The sequence below is a fragment of the Pelodiscus sinensis genome, chromosome 2 (genome assembly GCF_052426305.1).
Source record: "Pelodiscus sinensis isolate ZL-2025 chromosome 2, ASM5242630v1, whole genome shotgun sequence".
Lineage (NCBI taxonomy): Eukaryota > Metazoa > Chordata > Testudines > Trionychidae > Pelodiscus > Pelodiscus sinensis.
This window is the reverse complement of record NC_143053.1, coordinates 184,880,987-184,900,956: the sequence shown is the minus strand read 5'-3', so window position 1 is coordinate 184,900,956 and position 19,970 is coordinate 184,880,987. Positions and strand designations below refer to the sequence as shown.

The following is a 19,970-nucleotide window of genomic DNA, read 5'->3' as shown; positions in this document are numbered from 1 at the left end:
TTTAAAGAGCTGCTTGTTACACAAGCTGTAAATTTATGCTGGCAGCCTTCAGTTTTTGCATGTGTGTGTGTGTGTGTACGCACAAGAAGATTATCTATTAAACTGATTCTTAGGCTCCAACGATTCTGATACTTATATCATAAATTCAGTGATCTTCCTGTTACTGATCATTAAGCTGCTTCATCTCCTGACAATTTTATATTCTTTTGATAAACTGTTTGTCTAACCATTTGAAAGAAACAATGTCAGAAGCTCTACTTGAGGCATTCTCCAAACTAATGAGGACAATCCATCACTGGGAGAGTTTATCTCTTTCTTTGTTGGATGTAAATAAAATGTTAGACTAATTTACCTCCATAAATCTTAAAGGTTGCTGCCACAATAATATTCTCTCATTGGTGTGGGGGTTCTGTTTTCTTTTTCAGGCTAAATATTTAAACGAGTATCAAGGAAACAAAATCAATTGAATTATCTTCTAAAAAAAATCAGATTGTTTTGATACCTGCTGATTTAGTGATACATGTGGATTCATCTGCTAGATTTTGCTGTTCCCGAGGCAAGTAGCTCTGCTTTCTATTCAGGGGTTGCTGCTATCCATGTGGTATAATTTACCAACATCCATCTCACTATTTCTTTTAAGCAGCTATCTACATGGGTTCCAATGGGGAGATCTACTCTTACGTATAGGTACGAGGCTATAAATCCATTGCAATAAAGTAAAATGCTATCTGTTTTGTTAAAAGGGGGAAACCACTGGCTTACACACACAGAAGAGTCCCTAAGTGTATTTTATGAAAGCTAACCAGTTTTATTTCCTTCATTTTGATGGTGGATGGTAAAATTCTTTGGTTACCAGGGTCAGCGCATCAGGACTGAGGCAGTGAGAAAGATGTAAGTCCTGATCCTGCACTGAGCTGTCTGTGGAATATTAATGTAGCTTCAGGCAGGAGGCTGCCTACATGTAGGTTATGGAAAGGTAGGGCCTAAAATATCTGGAAGAAAATTTTAGGCTGAAAGACTTTTACAATAGCATGTCCTTACAGGTTTCACAGTTTAGATTATTAGATTCTGCTTGAATGAAAAAATTACATTGTAAAGGCAATTATTGTAGTTAACTTACTCATTTTAGTCTGGCTTATTTGAGCTAACAGAACTTTTCTGATTACTGAAGTACTATGGGCTGCTGGATTTCCATCTGTAGAAAGGACAGTAGAATTCTATCTAACTTTGGCATTTGGGCTGTTTTAAAATGACTAAAGCTATGCTACAGACTGAGCATGTGCGCCTTTGAAGGCAAGGCAGTACGTGGGTGGATTGGGCCCTTAACTGGCCTGCAATGGCTAATTTTGGAAACCCATCACTTTAACAACAAATTTGTGTCCGTTTCTTTCCTCTGATTCTTTATTACTAGGAAGATTTGTATGGGAAAAAAAAGGATCTTTCTTCTGCTCTTGAGGGCTGAGCCCCCTCCTAAGTTGTCATAAAATCATTTCCATGGCAACCGCTTGTGGCTGAAGAAAGGCAAGACACACTTGTTATGAGGGTTTGTTAAGGCTGGTGTGCCTCACTGCTCTTTAACTCTTAAGAAGACATTCTATTAAGATGCTGGGGTACAACAGGCACTACACAGATAACCATGGGGTGCATACAGGATCCTGGTTAAACCATATGATTCAAAAGTACATTGTCCTGGATAAACATTATCCAACAAATGGTGAATCTGAATTGAGTTTTCATTTAGTCTTTGATTTAAACCCACTATTTTCAAGGTTTCTTTTTCCACGATATTGCAAAGGGTGATGCAAATGACATTTCCAGCCTCACATTTCCCACCAATTTTTGTATCGTACACATTTGAATAAACCTCGAGATTGGCTGGATGATGATCTGAACTGAAGTAGGAGGTCCCTTTGATTCCTTGAAGGGAGCGCCTTGAGGGGAGCTCACCAGTCAGGTGTGAGAGGTATGCACAGAATGCAAGCACTTTCCCCTCACTCCCTTACTGTCCGGGGAACAGGAAGCTGTGTCCCAGAGCTCATGGCTGCTGCCCCCCTACCCTCCCAAAATGGCTCCCTTGGTTTGTGCACTGCTGATAGCAAGATGCTTCCTACAGGGCTGGGTGCCTGGCTAAGAGCTTCTGCTTCCCAGATGCCCAGCTCTGAAGATAGCAGAACAAAAATAAGAGTGGCTAACTTACCCCTAGTTGACCTCCCGGCAACTCCGTTTTGGGTCAGGACCCCCCAATTTGAGAAACACTGGTCTCCCCTGTGAAATCTGTGTACTTTCGGGTAAAACCATACAAAAGACCAAATTTTAGAGGAAGATCAGATTTCACACTGTGTTGTGTTTTTCATGGCCATGAATTTGGTAGGCCTCTACTTATATGGTTTTCACCATCATGGGCAGTTCTAGAGTTGCCTCAGTGTTTCCAGTCCCAAAGTTTGACTGGCTAAATGGCGATAATTCCTGCTCAGTCACACAATAGCAGAGGTGAGGCGAAGTCTCCTTGAACTTGATTTCCTGCCCATCCTTCTTCCACCCCCCACACAGGGTTCAGCACAGTCAAGCCCTATAGCTCCTCCTCTTCACTTGCAGGTCTCATTGTATCCAAAGGTATTTCAGGAGCCTGTCATTGGCTGTTTGCCATACTTAAGCTGCATTTGAATTATGTGAGCATAGAAATGTCCCTCCGAAGTGTCCACTTGTATTGTCTTTTTGCACACATTAAATCCGTAAATGCCCAGTGAAATGTGATTAAAGAAAGACTCGCTCATGAGATGAGACTTTAAGCTAGAGTGAATTTTTACGATCGAGTTATAAAACCCTAAATATAGGTTTCAAATGGGAAGCTTGACGCAGCCTTAACTGAATCAGAGTGAAGGCACTGCTGGAACATTATACAACACACAACAATTTTCAAAGCAGTTCTGAGGATTTAGCCACACATCTTCTACTGATTTTAACAGCTAAATCTCCTGCACTGCTTTGAAAAACAGCCTAGATTTAGCTACATCTACAACATCAGCATTCTCCTAGCCCATGATCATCTAGTCCAGAAGTTGCCAAACTGGGACATGTCCCCTGAGGGTCATAAAGGAACATTTTGGGGGAGGGGCGGGCAGCCAGCCAGGTCAGTCCCCATAGGGGCAGGGAAGGAGCACTATCCAGCCACAACCCACCCCCTGCTTTGCTCCAGCACTGCCTCCAGCCATGATTCTGGCTCTGACTCTTGGCCCTTTGCCTCCCTGACCCTGTCCCTTGCCTCAGTGCTGCTCCATACCTAGCCAAGGGCCTGGCTGCCAGTCCCCACTGTAGACCTGGCTGCTGGCCCCTACTGCAGCTCTGCTCCCACTACCACCCATGGCTGCTGGCCTCTACTGCAGCTTTGCTCCCACTACCACCCACAGCATCGGCCCCTGGCCCCAGCTCCATCCTCAGGCCTCTTACCCTTTCCACATTTTCCCCATCCCAAGCTGCAGTTCTGATCCTGGCCCTGGCTCTGTAGGAAGTGGGGGACTCAGACAAGGGGAAGGTGTGACCCTCAAAAGCCTTGGGACTGCTGATTTAGTCTTACCTCACCCACCTCTTCCACAGTAGGCCTATAATCTTCAGTTAAATTACTGAAGTCCTGAAATCTTGGGCTACGTCTACATTGGCAAGATTTTGTGCAAATACTTTTAATGCAAGAGTTTTTGCGTTAAAGTATTTGCGCAAGAGAGCGTCTACACTGGCATGTGCTTTTGCGCAAGAGATGTGCTTTTGTGCAAAAGCATCCGCGCCAGTGTAGCTGCTTTCTTGCGCAAGACAGCTCCAATGGCCATTTTAGCCATCAGGCTTTCTTGCACAAGAAATTCATGTTGCCTGTCTACACTGGCCTCTTGCGCAAGAACACTTGCGCAAGAGGACTTATTCCTGAGCGGGAGTGTCATAGTTCTTGCACAAGCAGCACTGATTTCTTACATTAGAACGTCAGTGTTCTTGCGCAAGAACTCGCGGCCAGTATAGATAGACGGCAAGTTTTTGCACAAAAGCAAATGCTTTTGCGCAAAATCTTGCCAATGTAGATGTAGCCTCTATGTAAAGATGTCATCTTGCAGAGAATCCATGTTTACTCTAGTTTAAACCAGCACTTGCTGTGTGCCCCACATCAGAGAGGAAGGCAAATACTCCCCAGGGTCTCTACTAATGTGACCTGGGGGAATTGTCCTTTCTGAACCCAAATATAGCAATCAATTAGACCCTGAGCTTGTAGGTAATACCCACCAACCAGCCACTTAGGGTGGGTCTACATAGCACCATAATTCTAAATAAGATACGCAATTTGAGCTATGCAAATTGCGTATCTTATTTCAATGCTATTTTTAAATAGTTTATTTCATCATTTGGCACTGTCTGCACAGCGCCAAATTTCAAAATAAAGAGCCATTCCGAAACAGCCCTTACTCCTCGTAGAGGGAGGTTTACAGGGACGTTGGAATAGTGAGCCAGAAATAATGGGCTTGCTGTGAAGACACAGGATAGCTATTTTGGGATACTCCGGTATCCTGAAAAAGCATTGCTGTGTGGCCATAGCCCTAGGAAAGAATGCTCTATAACTGACAACCCTCCTCATCTTGGTTCTGTTCAGAACACATAGTGATGAGTATTATTAGTATCACATCTTAGTGTAGCTTTAATTTTTATTTCATTTATTATCCACACAGAAACTACAAAAACACAGAAGAAAAATGCAAAAAGCTGCATGTTATGCCATGTTAAATCTGAAAAGATTAAAAAACCCACAAAAAAGTGCATGCAAAGTTTGTGTTTCTAAAAGTAACATGAACTCAGCTCAACTGGCCATCATATATGTTTGTGGTATTGAGTTTGACATTAACATAAATATATCAGCCAGAATAAACAAGAATGGAGCTTCTTACACATATACTAGATGGCCAAATGACTGTTGCTGTTGGGACTTTAACTTTTGCAGTAGTTTTTGTGGATTTAATTGTGAAATATTCTTATTTATTTGTTCATGTAGCTCTCTAGCTGTGCATGGCATTTCACAGAACAAATAATGGCTTACTCTTTGCTCATAAGAGTATAGCACAGTCTCTAGCCCTATAGCTCCTCCTCTAGGAGGACTCAGTTGGCAAACACTTACTGCTGACTATAATGCTTCCTATTATGAGGCATCCCTGTGATGTCATTGACCTCTTTTGGGCTCCTCATGGACACAGTAGCCAGAACAACAGGAGGTGAGCAGGAGAAAGATGAACACAACTAGAATACTCAAGGAGCTGATAGAGGCGGTATCTGAGCCTTTAGCTATCATCATTGAAAAATCATGGAAGTTGGGAGAGATTCCAAAAGACTGGAAAAGGGCAAATATAGTGCCCATCTATAAAAAGGGAAATAAGAACAACCCAGGAAACTACAGACCAGTCAGTTTAACTTCTGTGCCAGGAAAGATAATGGAACAAGTAATTAAGGAATTCATCTGCAAACATCTGGAAGATAAGGTGATAGGTAATAGCCAGCATGGATTTGTAAAGAACAAATCACCTCAAAACACTCTGATAGCTTTTTTTGATAGGATATCAAGCCTTGTGGTTAAGGGAGAAGCAGGGGATGTGGTGTACCTAGTCTTTAGTAAGGCATTTGACATGGTATTGCATGACCTTATTATCAATAAACTAGGGACATACAACCTAGATGGGGCTACTATATGGTGGATACATTACTGGCTGGATAACTGTTCTCAGAGAGTAGTTATTAATGAACCATTCACAATAATGCTGGAAGGTCATAACAAGTGGGGCTCCACCAGGGTCTGTTTTGGGACCAGTTCTGTTCAATATCTTCATCAACGATTTAGATGATCACATAGAGAGTACACTTATTAAGTGTGCAGATGATACTAAGCTGGGAGAGGCTGCAAGTGCTTCGGAGGACAGGGCCATAATTCAAAATGATCTGGACAAACTGGAAAAATGGTCTGAGCTAAATAGGATGAAGTTTAATAAGTACAAATGCAAAGTACTCCGCTTAGGAAGGAACAATCAGTTTCACACATACAGAATGGGAAGCGATTGTCTAGGAAGGAGTACTGCAGAAAGGGATCTAGGGGTCATAGTGGACCACAAGCTAAATATGAGTCAACAGTGTGACACTGTTGCAAAAAAAGCAAACATGATTCTGTGATGCATTAACAGGAGTGTTGTGAGCAAGACCCGAGAAGTCATTCTTCTGCTCTACTGTGTGGTGATTAGGCCTCAATTGGAATATTGTGTCCAGTGCTGGGCACCACATTTCAAGAAAGACGTGGAGAAATTGGAGAAGACCTAGAGAAGAGCAACAAAAATTATTAAAGGTCTAGAGAACATGAGCTATGAGGGAAGACTGAAAGAATTGGGCTTGTTTAGTTTAGAAAAGAGAAGACTGAGAGGGGATATAACAGTTTTCAAGTTTCTAAAAGGGTGTTATAAGGAGGAGGGAGAAAAATTGTTCTCCTTGGCCTTAGAGGATAGGACAAGAAGCAATGGGCTTAAATTGCACCAAGGGAGGTTTAGATTGCACATTAGGAAAAACTTCCTGTCAGGATGGTTAAACACTGGAATAAATTGCCTGGCGAGGTTGTGGCATTTTCATCACTGGAGATATTTAAGAGCAGGTTGACAGACATCTATCAGGCATGATCTAGAGTAGACAGTGATTGGTCCTGCCGTGTGGCCAGGGGCCTGGACATGACCTCTCGAGGTCCTTTCCAGTTCTAGGATTCTAACAGAGCAATGGTAAAATGCCCACTGACTTCAGTGGGATAGGATTTCATATATTAAAATGGTGTGGTCAGTATGGAGGCCAATGTGGTGTATAAGGCATGGTCTACACTAGGGGATGAGTTCATATTAAGATAAGCTACACAATTAACATAGCTGAAGTTACGTAAGTCAAAGTATCTTAACTCAAATTCTGGCACCATCCCCACTGCAGGAAGTCGATAGGAGCACTCTCCCTTTGACCTCCCTTACTCCTCGTAGAAGCAAGCATCGACGGGAGCACCCTCTCAGTTAAAATTAGTGTGTCTTCACTAGACCTGCTAATTCGAACCTTGGAAGATTGATTGTGGCTGCTTTGATATTATCTGTAGTGTAGACATGGCCTAGGTGACTACAATTTTTTTACAGTAATAGCAATTGTTTTGACTTGATAAACATGGCACTAACGTCAGTTGTATCATTTAATCTTTCTCATACAAAGAAATGAGAGAAAGGGAAATTGCTTGTGCTGTTAGATGGTTGGTTTTATATTATCCTCTTTAAATTTTGAAGCTCACACCTTACGGAGTTGAATATGGTGGGGAAAGGGCGAGTTCCTGTATTTTCTGTTCTTTTTACTTGACTGGAGATCATTTTCTGCAAAACAGATTTGTAGGGTAGCAGCACATATGTTTACACTGCGGAAGATTGTTTTTTATTACAAAAATGTAGGTCAAGACTTCCAAAAGTGGCTGATGGTTACAGGTGCCTCAGTTGAGTGTCCAACTTGGGAGACCTTGAAGGAACCTGGTTTTCAGAGAATGGGTGCTTAACACTGTCTGAAAATCAGGCTGCTACACATGTCTTAAGCTGAGCACCTGGAGGCACCATGCTACACGTCTTAAGCTGAGCACTTGGAGACACATGTCTTAAGCTGAGCACCTGGAGTCACTTCTGAAAAGCTTGGCCTCAGCTTACATGGCAAATACAAAATATGCAATTAGAATGGCAGGAATATTGTAGAAAGGAAAATTTCAAAGAGCCTTTAACCTACCAGAATCCCAATTTTTTTAAAAAAAATTGCCCTTGCAATTTTGTTTGTCAGTATTTTTGGAGGATTTTGCTGTGTATTTTTCCATGAGACATTTTCAATTTATGTCATCTATGTTGTCTCAGTACTAGCCAGAGAGACACAATCACACTCACTGTCGGAGCAGCCAGGCACATGTACAGTGATGACAAAAATAAGACAGGACTCGGCTAAGCCAAAATTCTGAGCAGACAGTATGGTCAGAAGTCATTTTGCAGTTGTTTATTTTAAAAATATGTCCCTACAAACCAAGGAAGGTTTTGAGTTTCGGACAGCTGATTTTGCTGCTGCCATGTCCAGAAAAGGGTATTTAAGAGCGGTGGGAGGTATTTTTGTTAATTTTCCCAGAGCTCCAAAATGACATGATTTAGTTCATACTTTTTCAAATAAAATAAAAACTCACTCCAGACCTAGCATGGAAAATTGCAGCTCAAATAGTGAATGTTTCAGGAATCACTGAGTGTATGAAAATCAAGAGTTAAGATTGCAAAGTACTTTCTATACTAACTGTAGCAATTGCTGCTAGATGCTTGCAGCACTGCATTATGGGCCAGATTCTAAGTTGCCATTAACTGATCTACCTACAGTATCATAGGTACAACATTAGATTGAAGACCTATCTTAGGTCACATGCTCTTACATAATTTATGTAATTCACTTTGGAGGTCCCGCCCTTTTTTCACGTATCAAATCAAACTGGCTTCATTGACTATTTTTGAAAGTTGATCAAAAGTCTACTGAAGTCAATGAAAAGACTCATTGTCTTCTGTGAGCTGTGGTCAGTCGCTCAAACAGTTGAGTTAATGTTTTTCATGTTGTCCTTAGTATTTTGCCCTAACATTCAAGATAAGATTTTTCAAAGGAAACTAAGGGTGTTAGGTGCCTACAATCTCAATAAGATTTAACTCCCTTGAAAATCTAAGTTGGGAGTCAGTGCTCAATGAGTACTTAGTTAATACATTTCCCCAGCCTTTCTGAAAAGTGTCAGAAATTCTTTCCCCCAGCGCTCTCTTCCTGGGATATATTCTGCTTCTTCAGGATGTGTTGCCAAATTTGATTCTAAAGAATCAAGCATTCAAGATCAGCACTGGATCATAAGAGCTTTAGAGAACTGAGGTATATATCCATGGTTGCAGCCTTGCTCTTTATTTCAGATGAGTATCACCCTTGTAGGGAGCATGTTTTAAAGTGAAGAATCCTTAAAGTTTGTCAAATTGTGTTCCTGAATGTGCTGCAGTAGGATCTCTCCTCTTCTGTTAATGACATGAAGCAAGTGTCTAAGTCCTTGGTATCCACCCTGGCTTTCCCAGAATTCCTGATCCGTGTAGAGTGACTTCAGAAGCATGTTCTGTAAACATCCCGATTTGAGCACGGTCACAGCTGTCTCAGGAAACCTGATAAAGACAATCAGAACAGAGGGGGGAAAAGGATTTGGAAAGGTAAAAATCATACAACTAAGGGGCTAGAGCAGTAGAATAGTGTTTACTCCATTTCTCTCTGTGTTGCTGGAAGTAGTCCTATTTTATGCATAGCAGACAACATTGGTGTGGTGCTAACTATTTTTCTTGGCTGCAGAGGTATAGAAAGCTATAACAGTTTAATAAGCACAGAATGAGAAATCTGGCCCTTGCCCAAAATATTTAAATTTGGATTAATGCTTCAGTGTTTGGGGGTATTTGGAGCCTCATTTTAGGTCTATGTCCAGTTTTAGCAAGGAGGCAAAAGAGCAATTCAGTATGAAAAAATATACCCTGATATTAAAGGGCTATGCTTTAGGGGGGACATAAGAACACAAGAATGGCCATACTGGGTCAGACCAAAGGTCCATCTAGCCCAGTAGCCTGTCTGCCGATAGTGGCCAGCACAGGTGCCCCAGAAGGGGTGGACCGAAGACAATGATCAAGCAATTTGTCTCCTGCCATCCTTCTCCAGCCTCTGACAAACAGAGGCCAGGGACACCATTTCTATCCCCTGGCTAATAGCCTTTTATGGACCTAACCTCCATGAAATTATCTAGTTTCTCTTTAAACTCTGTTATAGTCCTAGCCTTCACAGCCTCCTCTGGCAAGGAGTTCCACAGGTTGACTAAGCGCTGTGTGAAGAAGAACTTTCTTTTATTAGTTTTAAACCTGCTACCCATTAACTTCATTTGGTGTCCTCTAGTTCTTCTATTTAGGGAACTAATAAATAACTTTATTCACCCTCTCCACACCACTTATGATTTTATATACCTCTATCATATCCCCCCCTTAATCTTAGGGGACAAGTTGCCTAAGTGTCTAGTGACACGTTATTTCCTAGCACATACAAAGGGATTCAAGCAGCAAGATCTGGAGCTATGTCCAGATTTCAGATAACCCAAGTCCAGGATGATTCTGATCCAGGGATTTGAGTAGTTCCCATTTCTGCTAACAAATGACAATGGATGTAAAATATATAAAAATCTGCTTGTAATAGGCAAGCTGCTTCCACAACAATGCCGTCATAAATTAATCCAAGTGATCTCAAATCAAAAGGCTGATAATGTGTGAAAGCTGGCTATGCAATGACGCATGAAGCACTGAAATACCTGTTGAATATTTTGGGCAGCTGCCAGCTAGAGGGAAAATAATACACTTTATAGATTCTGAGATAGTCATCAGCCATCCCCATGGTGTGATATAAATATCCACCTCTGCATGAAGTATCCACATATAGGGCCTGATTCTAATCTCACTCTAATTTTATACCTCAGTAATGCCATTTATTTCAATAACACCACTCCTGATTTACATTAGTGCATGTTAGATCAAACAGAGGCCCCATAATTGTGTTTCTGATCTCTGCATGTAGCACCTTCTCCAAACCCCACTACAGTCAATGGGAGCCTTTCCACTGTCTTAAAGAGGGCCTGCCTCAGTCTCCATATTGAGGACTGAGTGAAAAGGCAATCCAAGAACCTAAGATATCATTGTGGGATTGCACAGCTTTCAGTACTGGTATATGTAGAACAAATATTTTTAGCACAGTCCTGAGGGAGGGGAGGGGGGAGCTGTAGATATCAACAAGGGATATGGGAAGTAAAGGACTCAGATTTTCTACTGGTGGTGAGCCCTAAGAATTACTGTCTAAAAGAAAACTTCACAAACACAGGGCAAGCCCCATCTCTCCAATATATTCTTGCCAGAGACATCTGTTTTTATGGAAGAATCTTAACTTCTGCCTTTTATCTCCTGAAAGGAAGGGACTGTTCCAATGGCATGGGTTGTGACCAATGTTCCTTTGATTTCCCCCCCCCCCCATTTATATGCAGAATAAATTTTGTTATGTGCACCAAGGCATGTATGGATGTGCACCACCAGTAGAAACACATGCTGCTGGCTGTAGGCGGCTGTGGTTGCTTTGCTGATCTGCTGGGCGGCACCTGAATCTCTCCTAGCTGGCTGCCTACATGCATGGCTTACAGGGAACACTAGTTATGACCCTCCTGTACTTTTAGCTAGAATCACTTCTGTTGCTCTACTTACCCATCAATGCCTTCCAATAGTCTGAAGTTGAGTTTGGCTTCCGGATGGTGAGGTCTACCTGCATTGTCAATGAATACCAGGCGAGATGGGTCACTGCCTCGGATCTGGGGAGAAAAAAGATGTTCAAATTTTGGAGGTTCTTTGAGCTGACATTTTAGGAGGAAAGGTAGTTTGTATGCAGAGTGGGGTGGGGTTTGCTTGTTTGTTTGAACATTTAGTGTTGACAGCAATGACACGCCATAGAAAGGATGGACCCATGGATCACGTATGAACTCTTAGGGCATGTCAACACAGCAGTGTTATTTTGGAATAATTGATGTTATTCCAAAATAACATAGCCCATGTCTACACTACAAGCTGTTATTTTGACATAATGTCGAAATAATGACGAGCCAGAGGACATCTTACTCTGACTCCTGTAACCCTCATTTTATGAGGAGTAAGGGAAGTTGGAGGAAGAGTGCTCTTTCTTGGCCTTCCTATAGTGTAGACAGTGCTAAAAGCCAAAATTCACTATTTCAACTTAAGCAACACAAATGACATAGCTCAAGTTGTGTAGCTCATTTTGGCTTTAGCCCTGCTGTGTAGACGTGCCCTTAGAGACCAGCTTCTTGTCTGTGCCCAGCCCGTGCAACTATGCACCACCCTTCACCTTGGACTGGTAGCAAAACCATAATTTAAGCTGAAAGTCTTAAATTGCTGAGCATATGTACTAGTTGCACCAAATAAAATATGCAGAGGGTCATCATAGATAGGTGCCTACAGTTAAACTAACCTCATCTCCAAGGATTAAATTGGCCTGTAGCAGATTTCTAAAACAAAGGTCAGATTATCATTAAACAACATTACTGAGGAACCTCAATGTCATGCTTCATTCTTAGTGGCCTATTTTATTTGATTTTGTTACTATCCAAAGATCATACTTATTAACAACCTATCTGGTTTCATGATGAGAATTCGTGTAGAATGAATATAATTTAATATTCTGGCAGAATAAAATGTGAGTATTGCTGATGTATGGAGCCAGTCTTATGATTTATGTCCTGTGGTACTTGTACTTCTGATGCAAAAGGAGATAATCTCATACTATTTTTTATGTGCTGCAACTTTAAATGGAGAGAGGTCTCCCTGCTGTCATGCTGCATTTCATTTTGGATGCAGAATGTTACAAAGAGAATCACACACTGTGCTTGCTGCTCTCTCGGGACTAGATTTGGATACACTTATATAGTACTTACTATACTCTTACTTACACTAAGCACCAAATAACTCCAATTATCCCACTGAATTAGAAGATAACCAAAACAGATAAAATGTAGAGGTTTGAAACAGAAAGGATGGAGGCACACACACTCTTTAGCCATATCGTACCAAGATGTGGACGAGGACCAACTCTGCAGGATTCCTACATTTGTCATGAAGCATTTCCTCCCTGCAGGGTTCTGAAGGGTCTGGCTGAAATCCACAGCAGTAACGATCCAGGCGGTCATGAACCTGTGGGAGACATTTGGAGTATTTAGAGACATCAGGAATTTCAGGATGGAGGTGTTAAGTTGTAGTTTAACAGGGAACTTTTCATGCCCAGAAGAAAAATGCTTGCTAAAATGTAGAGAAAAATCCAGGCTATTTGCTAATGAAAGAGCTGTTTATATAAAAGATTTGTAGATCTCCATTCAAACATTTGCTGCTTTTCTGTACTCTAGCTAAACCATTTTGGTCTGGAAAGTGGACTGCAGAGTTCCCAATAGCTGGCTTTCCTCCAAGATTTCAGACACCTCCAGCTTGCAGTATTTCAATACTCGATGGTTGCATGGGCTGAATAGATTTTGGCGTCTTTTGGAAAACCAAGAGGAGATGCATATACAAACTAAAAATCCACAAAACAAAAGTTAATCGATTTTTTTTTAACCTCATAAGAGGATTTTCTCAGTGAAAATCAAATAGATGGATGAAGGTTTAGATTGATATTTGCTTTATATGAACCATTTCACCCTTCCCTTAACAGTGATCTAAACAACACTTGACAAAAATGAGAAGAATGAAAAAGGGAGCATAGGGAATTATGCTCGCTTGGCCCATTGGCACATTCTTAACACCTGCATGCTGCAGAACTGGTGGTGCCTGCAGTTTGCAGAGCCAGATGAATACTCCAGGTGTGGCACTGTCATTTTCTTTAGCTGCATCTGGGATTCATCATTCATGGATACTTTTGAAGGGGCTCCTTCTCACTCGTGACAGCCCATTTAATGAAATGCTGATGCCCTCTCTGAAATCTTGATCCTGTTCTGGAGCCTTTACCGGAGTGACATTGTACAGCCTGGGGCACAGAAACAATTGCCCCCCGTGGATCCTTAATCTAACGTCAAGATGTTAATTTAACATTTTGGAATTTAGCCTGGCATAAGGATGACACAAGCTTATTCCCCCAGTTTTTGGTAGGTGAGTACCCCAATGTTAAACCGCCACTGCTAGGAAGGACCGCTCTCCAGCAGCAATTGTTATGCAAACCCTTAGGCTCAAATCCTCCCAAGGATATAGGTTGGCACAGGGGAGATGGATTCCTTTCCTAGGCTGTTATGGGGCCACTATAGCCCATTGACCGCCAGTTGGGTACCTGCCCCAAAGAGGCAATGGCTGAGTGAATCCCCCTAATGACAGACTGGCTGGCCTTATCACTCTCTGACCTGCTCCATTTACTAACCCCAGGTCAAGAGTGTTGGGCAGCGTGACACCCAGCTGTGCTGATACTTTCTACAGGGGCCTCTCGTGACAAGTGGAACCACCTCACCTGTGCTGCACCCATGTCACTCCGTATCTTGGAGAAAGAACGAGGATTAGACTCTCATTCATGACTAACGCTCTCACTATCAAGTCAGGCCCAGAGCCATAGCCCCTAATTTTTCATATCCCCTCCCCTATTTTGTTAGCTTTGTCACAAGAAGCGATTGGGTTTTATGCCTCTTGGTACAAGGTAGCCAGTCTGTTGTCTCTGTTATATAATTAGTCCCCCCCCCCCCCTTCCCCCCAGAGGCATGGGCAGTGGGTGATGTAGGCAAGGGAAGGCATTGCCCATCCAAAAAGATCCAAGTAGTCCCACCCACACTCCAGCTGACTGACCACTGGCTTATGCAGGCTGGGGCTGCAGCCTGGCTGCCCTGCTGGCCAGTGCTCCTGTCAGATGCTTCAGGGACCAGAGTGGAACCAGGGCCACCTAGATGCTCCAGGGGCCAGACTGGTGCTTGGGGGTGGGGATTTCCCATCTACTCGGGGAGGGGTGGGGGCCGGACCTTGTAGCTGCCCAGCTACTCGGGGCTTCTGGTAGTGGAGAGATGGGGCTGCCGAGCGCTCTGGGAGCTGGTGAGAAACCAGTCTGCCTGGATGACATGGAGGCTGGGGTGGGGGAGCTGAAGCTGTCTGGCTGATACGGAGGTGGAGGGAGCTGGAGCTGTCTGGCTGCTCTGGGGCCAGCAGCCAGGCTGAGGGGAGTCTGGGATGCTGGGCAGTGGCCAAGTAGGTATGGAAAGGGCAGGGCCTTGGGCAGAAGTGGTGGAGCTAGACCTTGCCTTCCCAAGCCAGCCATTCACCTACTGCTCCTGCCCAGAGGTGTGCAAAAGTGCCAGGACTGCATGCATACAGGAGATGGACTCACTGCCTTCTCCGAACAAGGCCTGGCCAGAACACAGCAGCATGAATCAGCTCCTGCAAATACATCCTCCTTTCCTGCAATGGGACCAGTGCAACGGAGACAGGCAGAGTTTCCAGAGTAGCTAGAGAAACAAATGGATTTTGCATGGGGCTGCCAAGGAATCTGGCTCAAACCTGAGACATGACTATGGCCTGGTTTGGGTTATGAACCTGTAAGTCAGGGCAGGTTTGCTGAGCTTCATGAACCTCTCGGTCATGCTGTCCTGCGTTTCAAGTGCAAAGGGGGGGGGGGAGAATTTATGATTTTCAGTGGAAACCATCTAATACTAACTCATTTCCACAGTTTTACCTGCCAACAATTTTAGCTGAATTGTGTTTTGTATGATCCCCCAAACTCAGATCAAAGCACAGGAGAAGAAGGTGATATCAGGAGAGCAGAGTTTGATTTTTGTGACCATTTTTGGCTTAACTCTTAGATCCCTGTCAAGGGGCAACCTACTATAGAAGCCCAGGGCCCTGTTGGCAGTGGAACAGGTCACTGCCTGCTCAGCAGGGAATCTTGCTGCAACACACTGAGCACCCAGGAAACAATTCTCCTCCCTGGGCTACTTCCTACCATTCCACATACAGTGTTCTTCTCCACCCTCTTACTCCAGGGTCATGGTTCCTGGGGTAGCTTCTCCCAGCCTGGTGCCTGCTCCTCTAGTTCCAAAGCTTTCTCCACACCTCCTTCCCCTTCCACAGTCAGCCCAGACTGAACTGCCCCAGGGCCTTTTATAGTCTGGTGCCACTGGGAGCATGCCCAGTAGGGCTGTGGAGGAGCGGCTCTCTCAAGCAGCTGGGTCCTGCTTGCTCCCTGCTCTTCAGTGCAGGAGTTGATATACCCCGTTACAATCCCCAATTAATTAATTTCATACCATGCTAGTCAGTTGATGTTTAACGAGGCACTCCAGGTAGTATTTCTCTTTCAGGGAAACCCGAGAGCTAAAGTATTTTCTGAAACAAAACACACTTGAACTCAGAAAATCGTCATACTTATTCCACGTGCATCCGACATCTAGGTGTCTGAAAGCGCAGCACACTGATTTCTCTCACCTTTTATCTTCTTTTCTGTCACAGCAGAATTAATAATCTGTGCAGAACATAAAGAACATCTCAGCTGCTTTAGAGAGATTCAATGTGCCTGTGCACTAGACAGACGTTTGATTTGATATACTCACTGGATGCCTAAGGAAAAAGGCATAGATTATCATGCACAGGAGAAGACATTGGCCACATTTTCAAAGGCAACTGAGTTTCAATTTGGATGGGTACTTATGACGAAGGCTACGTTTTACTCACAATATTTTTAGTAAAAGTCATGGACAGGTCACAAGCAGTAAACAAAAATCCATGGCTCTGTGACCTGTCCATGGTTTGTGCTATATACCTCTGAATAAAAAATGGGTGCTCTGAAGTCCAGAGGTACCATGGATGCTCTGAAGGAGGCTGTCCAGGGGTGTTGTGGCTGCTCTGGGGAGAAGGTAGCCCAGGACCTTCTGTCACTGCTGAGGGATGGTCTGGCTGGCAGTGAGTGGCCTGGGCGTGCCACTGTTACTGGTGAGGAAGGGGGCTAGTGGGGATGGCAAGCTCCCTCCCCTGCTCTGCTCTCCCTACCCTGGAAGTGGGGGCATGTCCCTGCTGCCCCTAGGCAGAGGCACGGCCAGCGAGGCTCCATGTGCTGCCTCTGTCCCAAGTGCTCATTCTGCAGTTTCCACTGGCTAGGAACCATGGCCAGTGAGAACTGCAAGGGTGGCTTCAGCAGGCAGCGTGGGGTGCTGCCTGGCCACGTCTCTGCCGAGGTGCCACAGGGACATGTTGCCACATCCAGGGAGCCCCTCCAAGGTAAGCGCCACCTAGAACCCTCACCCCAAACAGTTTTTAAACTAAGAGATGAGGGAAAGCTGATTGGTGCAGAGGAGTACAGGGATCAGACAGAGACATCTCTTAGGGTATGTCTAGACTGCATCCCTCTGTCGCAGAGGGATGCAGATTAGGCAGGTTGACATTGCAAATGAGGCAGGGATTTAAATATCCCGTGCCTAATTTGCATAAAAATGGCCACCACATTTTGCTGACTCAGCACTTTGTCGGCAAAAAGCAGCAGTCTAGAGGAGGATTTGTCGAGAAAGAAAGCCTTTTTCGACAGATCCTGTAGACCTCCCTGCATTAATTAACGGTAATTCGAACTCCTCCTGGAATGAGGGGTAACAGGTAATTCAAACTAAGGACTTAGTTCGAATTAATGTTTAACTGCCACATGTAGCTGCGGGCAGTTAGTCTGGACTAGTGGCATTTAAAAATGGTGACCGGATGGGAAGATGCAAATAAAGCCCGGGATATTTAAATCCCAGGCTTCTTTTGCAACTTCGAATGCCTACATTAGCCTCACTAGTTCAAACTAGGGGGCTAGTGTAGACATACCCAATGTTAGGAATCATTAAAAAAGGGATAGAGAATAAGACAGAGAATATCTTATTGCCCTTATATAAATCCATGGTACTTGAATACTGCATACAGATGTGATCTCCTCATCTCAAAAAAGATATACTGGCATTAGAAAAGGTTCAGAGAGAGGCAACTAAAATGATTAGGGGTTTGGAATGGGTCCCATGTGAGGAGAGATTAAAGCGACTGGGACTTTTTAGCTTGGAAAAGAGAAACTAAGGGGGGATATGATAGAGGTATATAAAATCACGAGTGGTGTGGAGAGAGTGAATAAGGAAAAGTTATTTACTAATTCCCATAATATAAGAGCTAAGGGCCACCAAATTAAACTAATGGGCAGCAGATTTAAAACAAATAAAAGGAAGTTCTTCATACAGGGCATAGTCAATCTGTGGAACTCCTTGCCTGAGGAGGTTGTGAAGGCTAGGACTATACCAGGGTTTAAAAGAGAACTAGATACATTCATGGAGGTTAAATCCATTAATGGCTATTAGCCAGTATAGGTCAGGAATGGTGTCCCTAGCCTCTGTTTGTCAGAGGGTAGAGATGAATGGCAGGAGAGTGATCGCTTGATCATTACCTGTTCGAGTCACTCCCTCTGGAACACCTGGCATTGGCCACTGTTGGCAGACAGAGTACTGGGCTGGATGGACCTTTGGTCTGACCCAGTACGGCCGTTCTTATGTTCTTATGTCCAATCCCTTGCCTCAGCCCTGTGCCCCCTCCCATGCTTAAATGCCTGTTGCTGCTGGAAGTGCCCCAACAGTGGTTGGTACGGCTGGCCCAGGGGTTGCCCAAACTGCGCAGGTTGCTCTCAAGCCAACCACTGCAAAAGTCACGGAGGTCCTAGAAAGTCCCGGAATCTGTGACTTCCCTGATGTCTCTGACTGACTTGCACCCTTACTTAAGTCTACACAATTGCACATAAGAATGGGTAATAACACCCCATCACTCTGCGGGGGAAAGACAGCAGCTAGCAGCATGCACAGCAGTAATGGAGGATCGGTGTGGATGGTGAGCATCATAGAATCAGAGAACTGGAAGGAACCTCAAGAGCACATCAAGTCCGGTTCTCTGCACTCATGGCAAGATAGAGCACCATTCTAGACCATTCCTAACAGGAATCGGTCTAACCTGCTCTTAAAAATCTCCAATGATGGAGATTCCACAACCTCCCTAGGCAATTTATTCCAGTGCTAAACTAGCCTGACAGGAAGGTTTATTTTTCTAATATCAAATCTAAACCTCCCTTGCTGCAAGTTAAGCCCATTGCTTCTTGTCCTATCGTGAATATTTTTCTCCCTCTTCCTTGTAACAATATTTTAGGTACATGAAAGCTGTTATCATGCTCCCCTCAGTCTTCTCTTTTCCAGACTAAACAAACCCTGTTCTTTCAATCTTCCCTCATAGGTCATGTTTCTAGATCTTTAATCATTTTTGTTGCTCTTCTCTGGACCTTTGCCCACATCTTTCTTGAAATGCGGCATTCAGAACTGGACACAATATTCCAATTGAGGCCTAATAAATGCTCAATAGAGATGAAGAATGACTTTCCGTATCTCGCTTGCAACACTCCTGCTAGTTTACCCTAGATTGTTGTTTGCTTTTTTGCAACAGTGTCACACTGTTGACTCATATTTAGCTTGTGGTCCACTATGACCCTTAGATCCCTTTCTGCAGTACTCCTTCCTAGACAATCACTTCCCAGTCTGCATGTGTGCAACCGATTGTTCCTTCATAAGCAGAGTTCTTTGCATTTGCCCTTGTTGAATTTTAACCTATTTTCCTCAGACCATTTCTTCAGTTTTTCTAAATCATTTTGAATTATAATCCTATCTTTTAGCACTTGCAAACCCCTCCCAGCTTGGTATCATCTGCAAATCTAATACAGTAAACTTCCGATAATTCGGCACCTTTAGGACCCAGGGGGTGCTGGATTATCAAATATGCCGGACCATCGGAAGAGGGGGCTATGAGGGGTCTGGGTTGGAGTGGGGGGGGATGCGCCCCTCGGCGCTGCAGGACCAATCTGGCAGCACCCCAGCTGCTCTGCCCCCGGCTTCCCGAGTCAGCCGCTGGTCAGTTTCAGCAGTGGCTGAATCGGGGAAGCCGAGGGCAGAGCAGCTCCAATTGTCCAGCTGCCAGAGCACTTCCGGTTTCCAGATGGTGCTGGACCATCAGGAGTGCCAGACCATTGGATGCTGGACCAGTGGAGTTTTACTGTAATCATACTCTTTATGCCATTATCTAAATTGTTGATGAAGATATTGAACAGAACTGGTCCCAAAACTGATCCCTGTAGAATTCCACTTGTTATGTCCTTTCAGGATGACTGTGAACCAGTTATGCACCCAACTTCCATCTGCGTTGCATTTTCTTAGTTTGTTAATGAGAAGGTCATGTGAGACAGTATCAAATGCTTTACTAAAGTCAAGTTAAATAACACATCTACAGTAATTACTCATTTAACACGTGCCTACTTAACCCGTTTTCGCAATAGCA

General features: G+C 43.8%; 1 protein-coding gene across 2 annotated transcripts in view; it reads right to left on the bottom strand.

The window, feature by feature from the left end:
• Positions 1-3,470: 3,470 nt before the first annotated feature.
• GASK1A (golgi associated kinase 1A) overlaps positions 3,471-19,970 on the bottom strand; it is a 69,973-nt gene continuing 53,473 nt past the window's right edge. For both annotated transcript variants that reach the window (XM_006125572.5, XM_006125571.5), the window contains exons 3-5: positions 12,708-12,830; positions 11,337-11,440; positions 3,471-9,224 (exon numbers count right to left, since the gene is read on the bottom strand). In XM_006125572.5, coding sequence (XP_006125634.3) covers positions 9,014-9,224; positions 11,337-11,440; positions 12,708-12,830 — 438 coding nt within the window. In that variant the 3' untranslated portion in view covers positions 3,471-9,013. The remainder of the gene's footprint in view (positions 9,225-11,336; positions 11,441-12,707; positions 12,831-19,970) is intronic.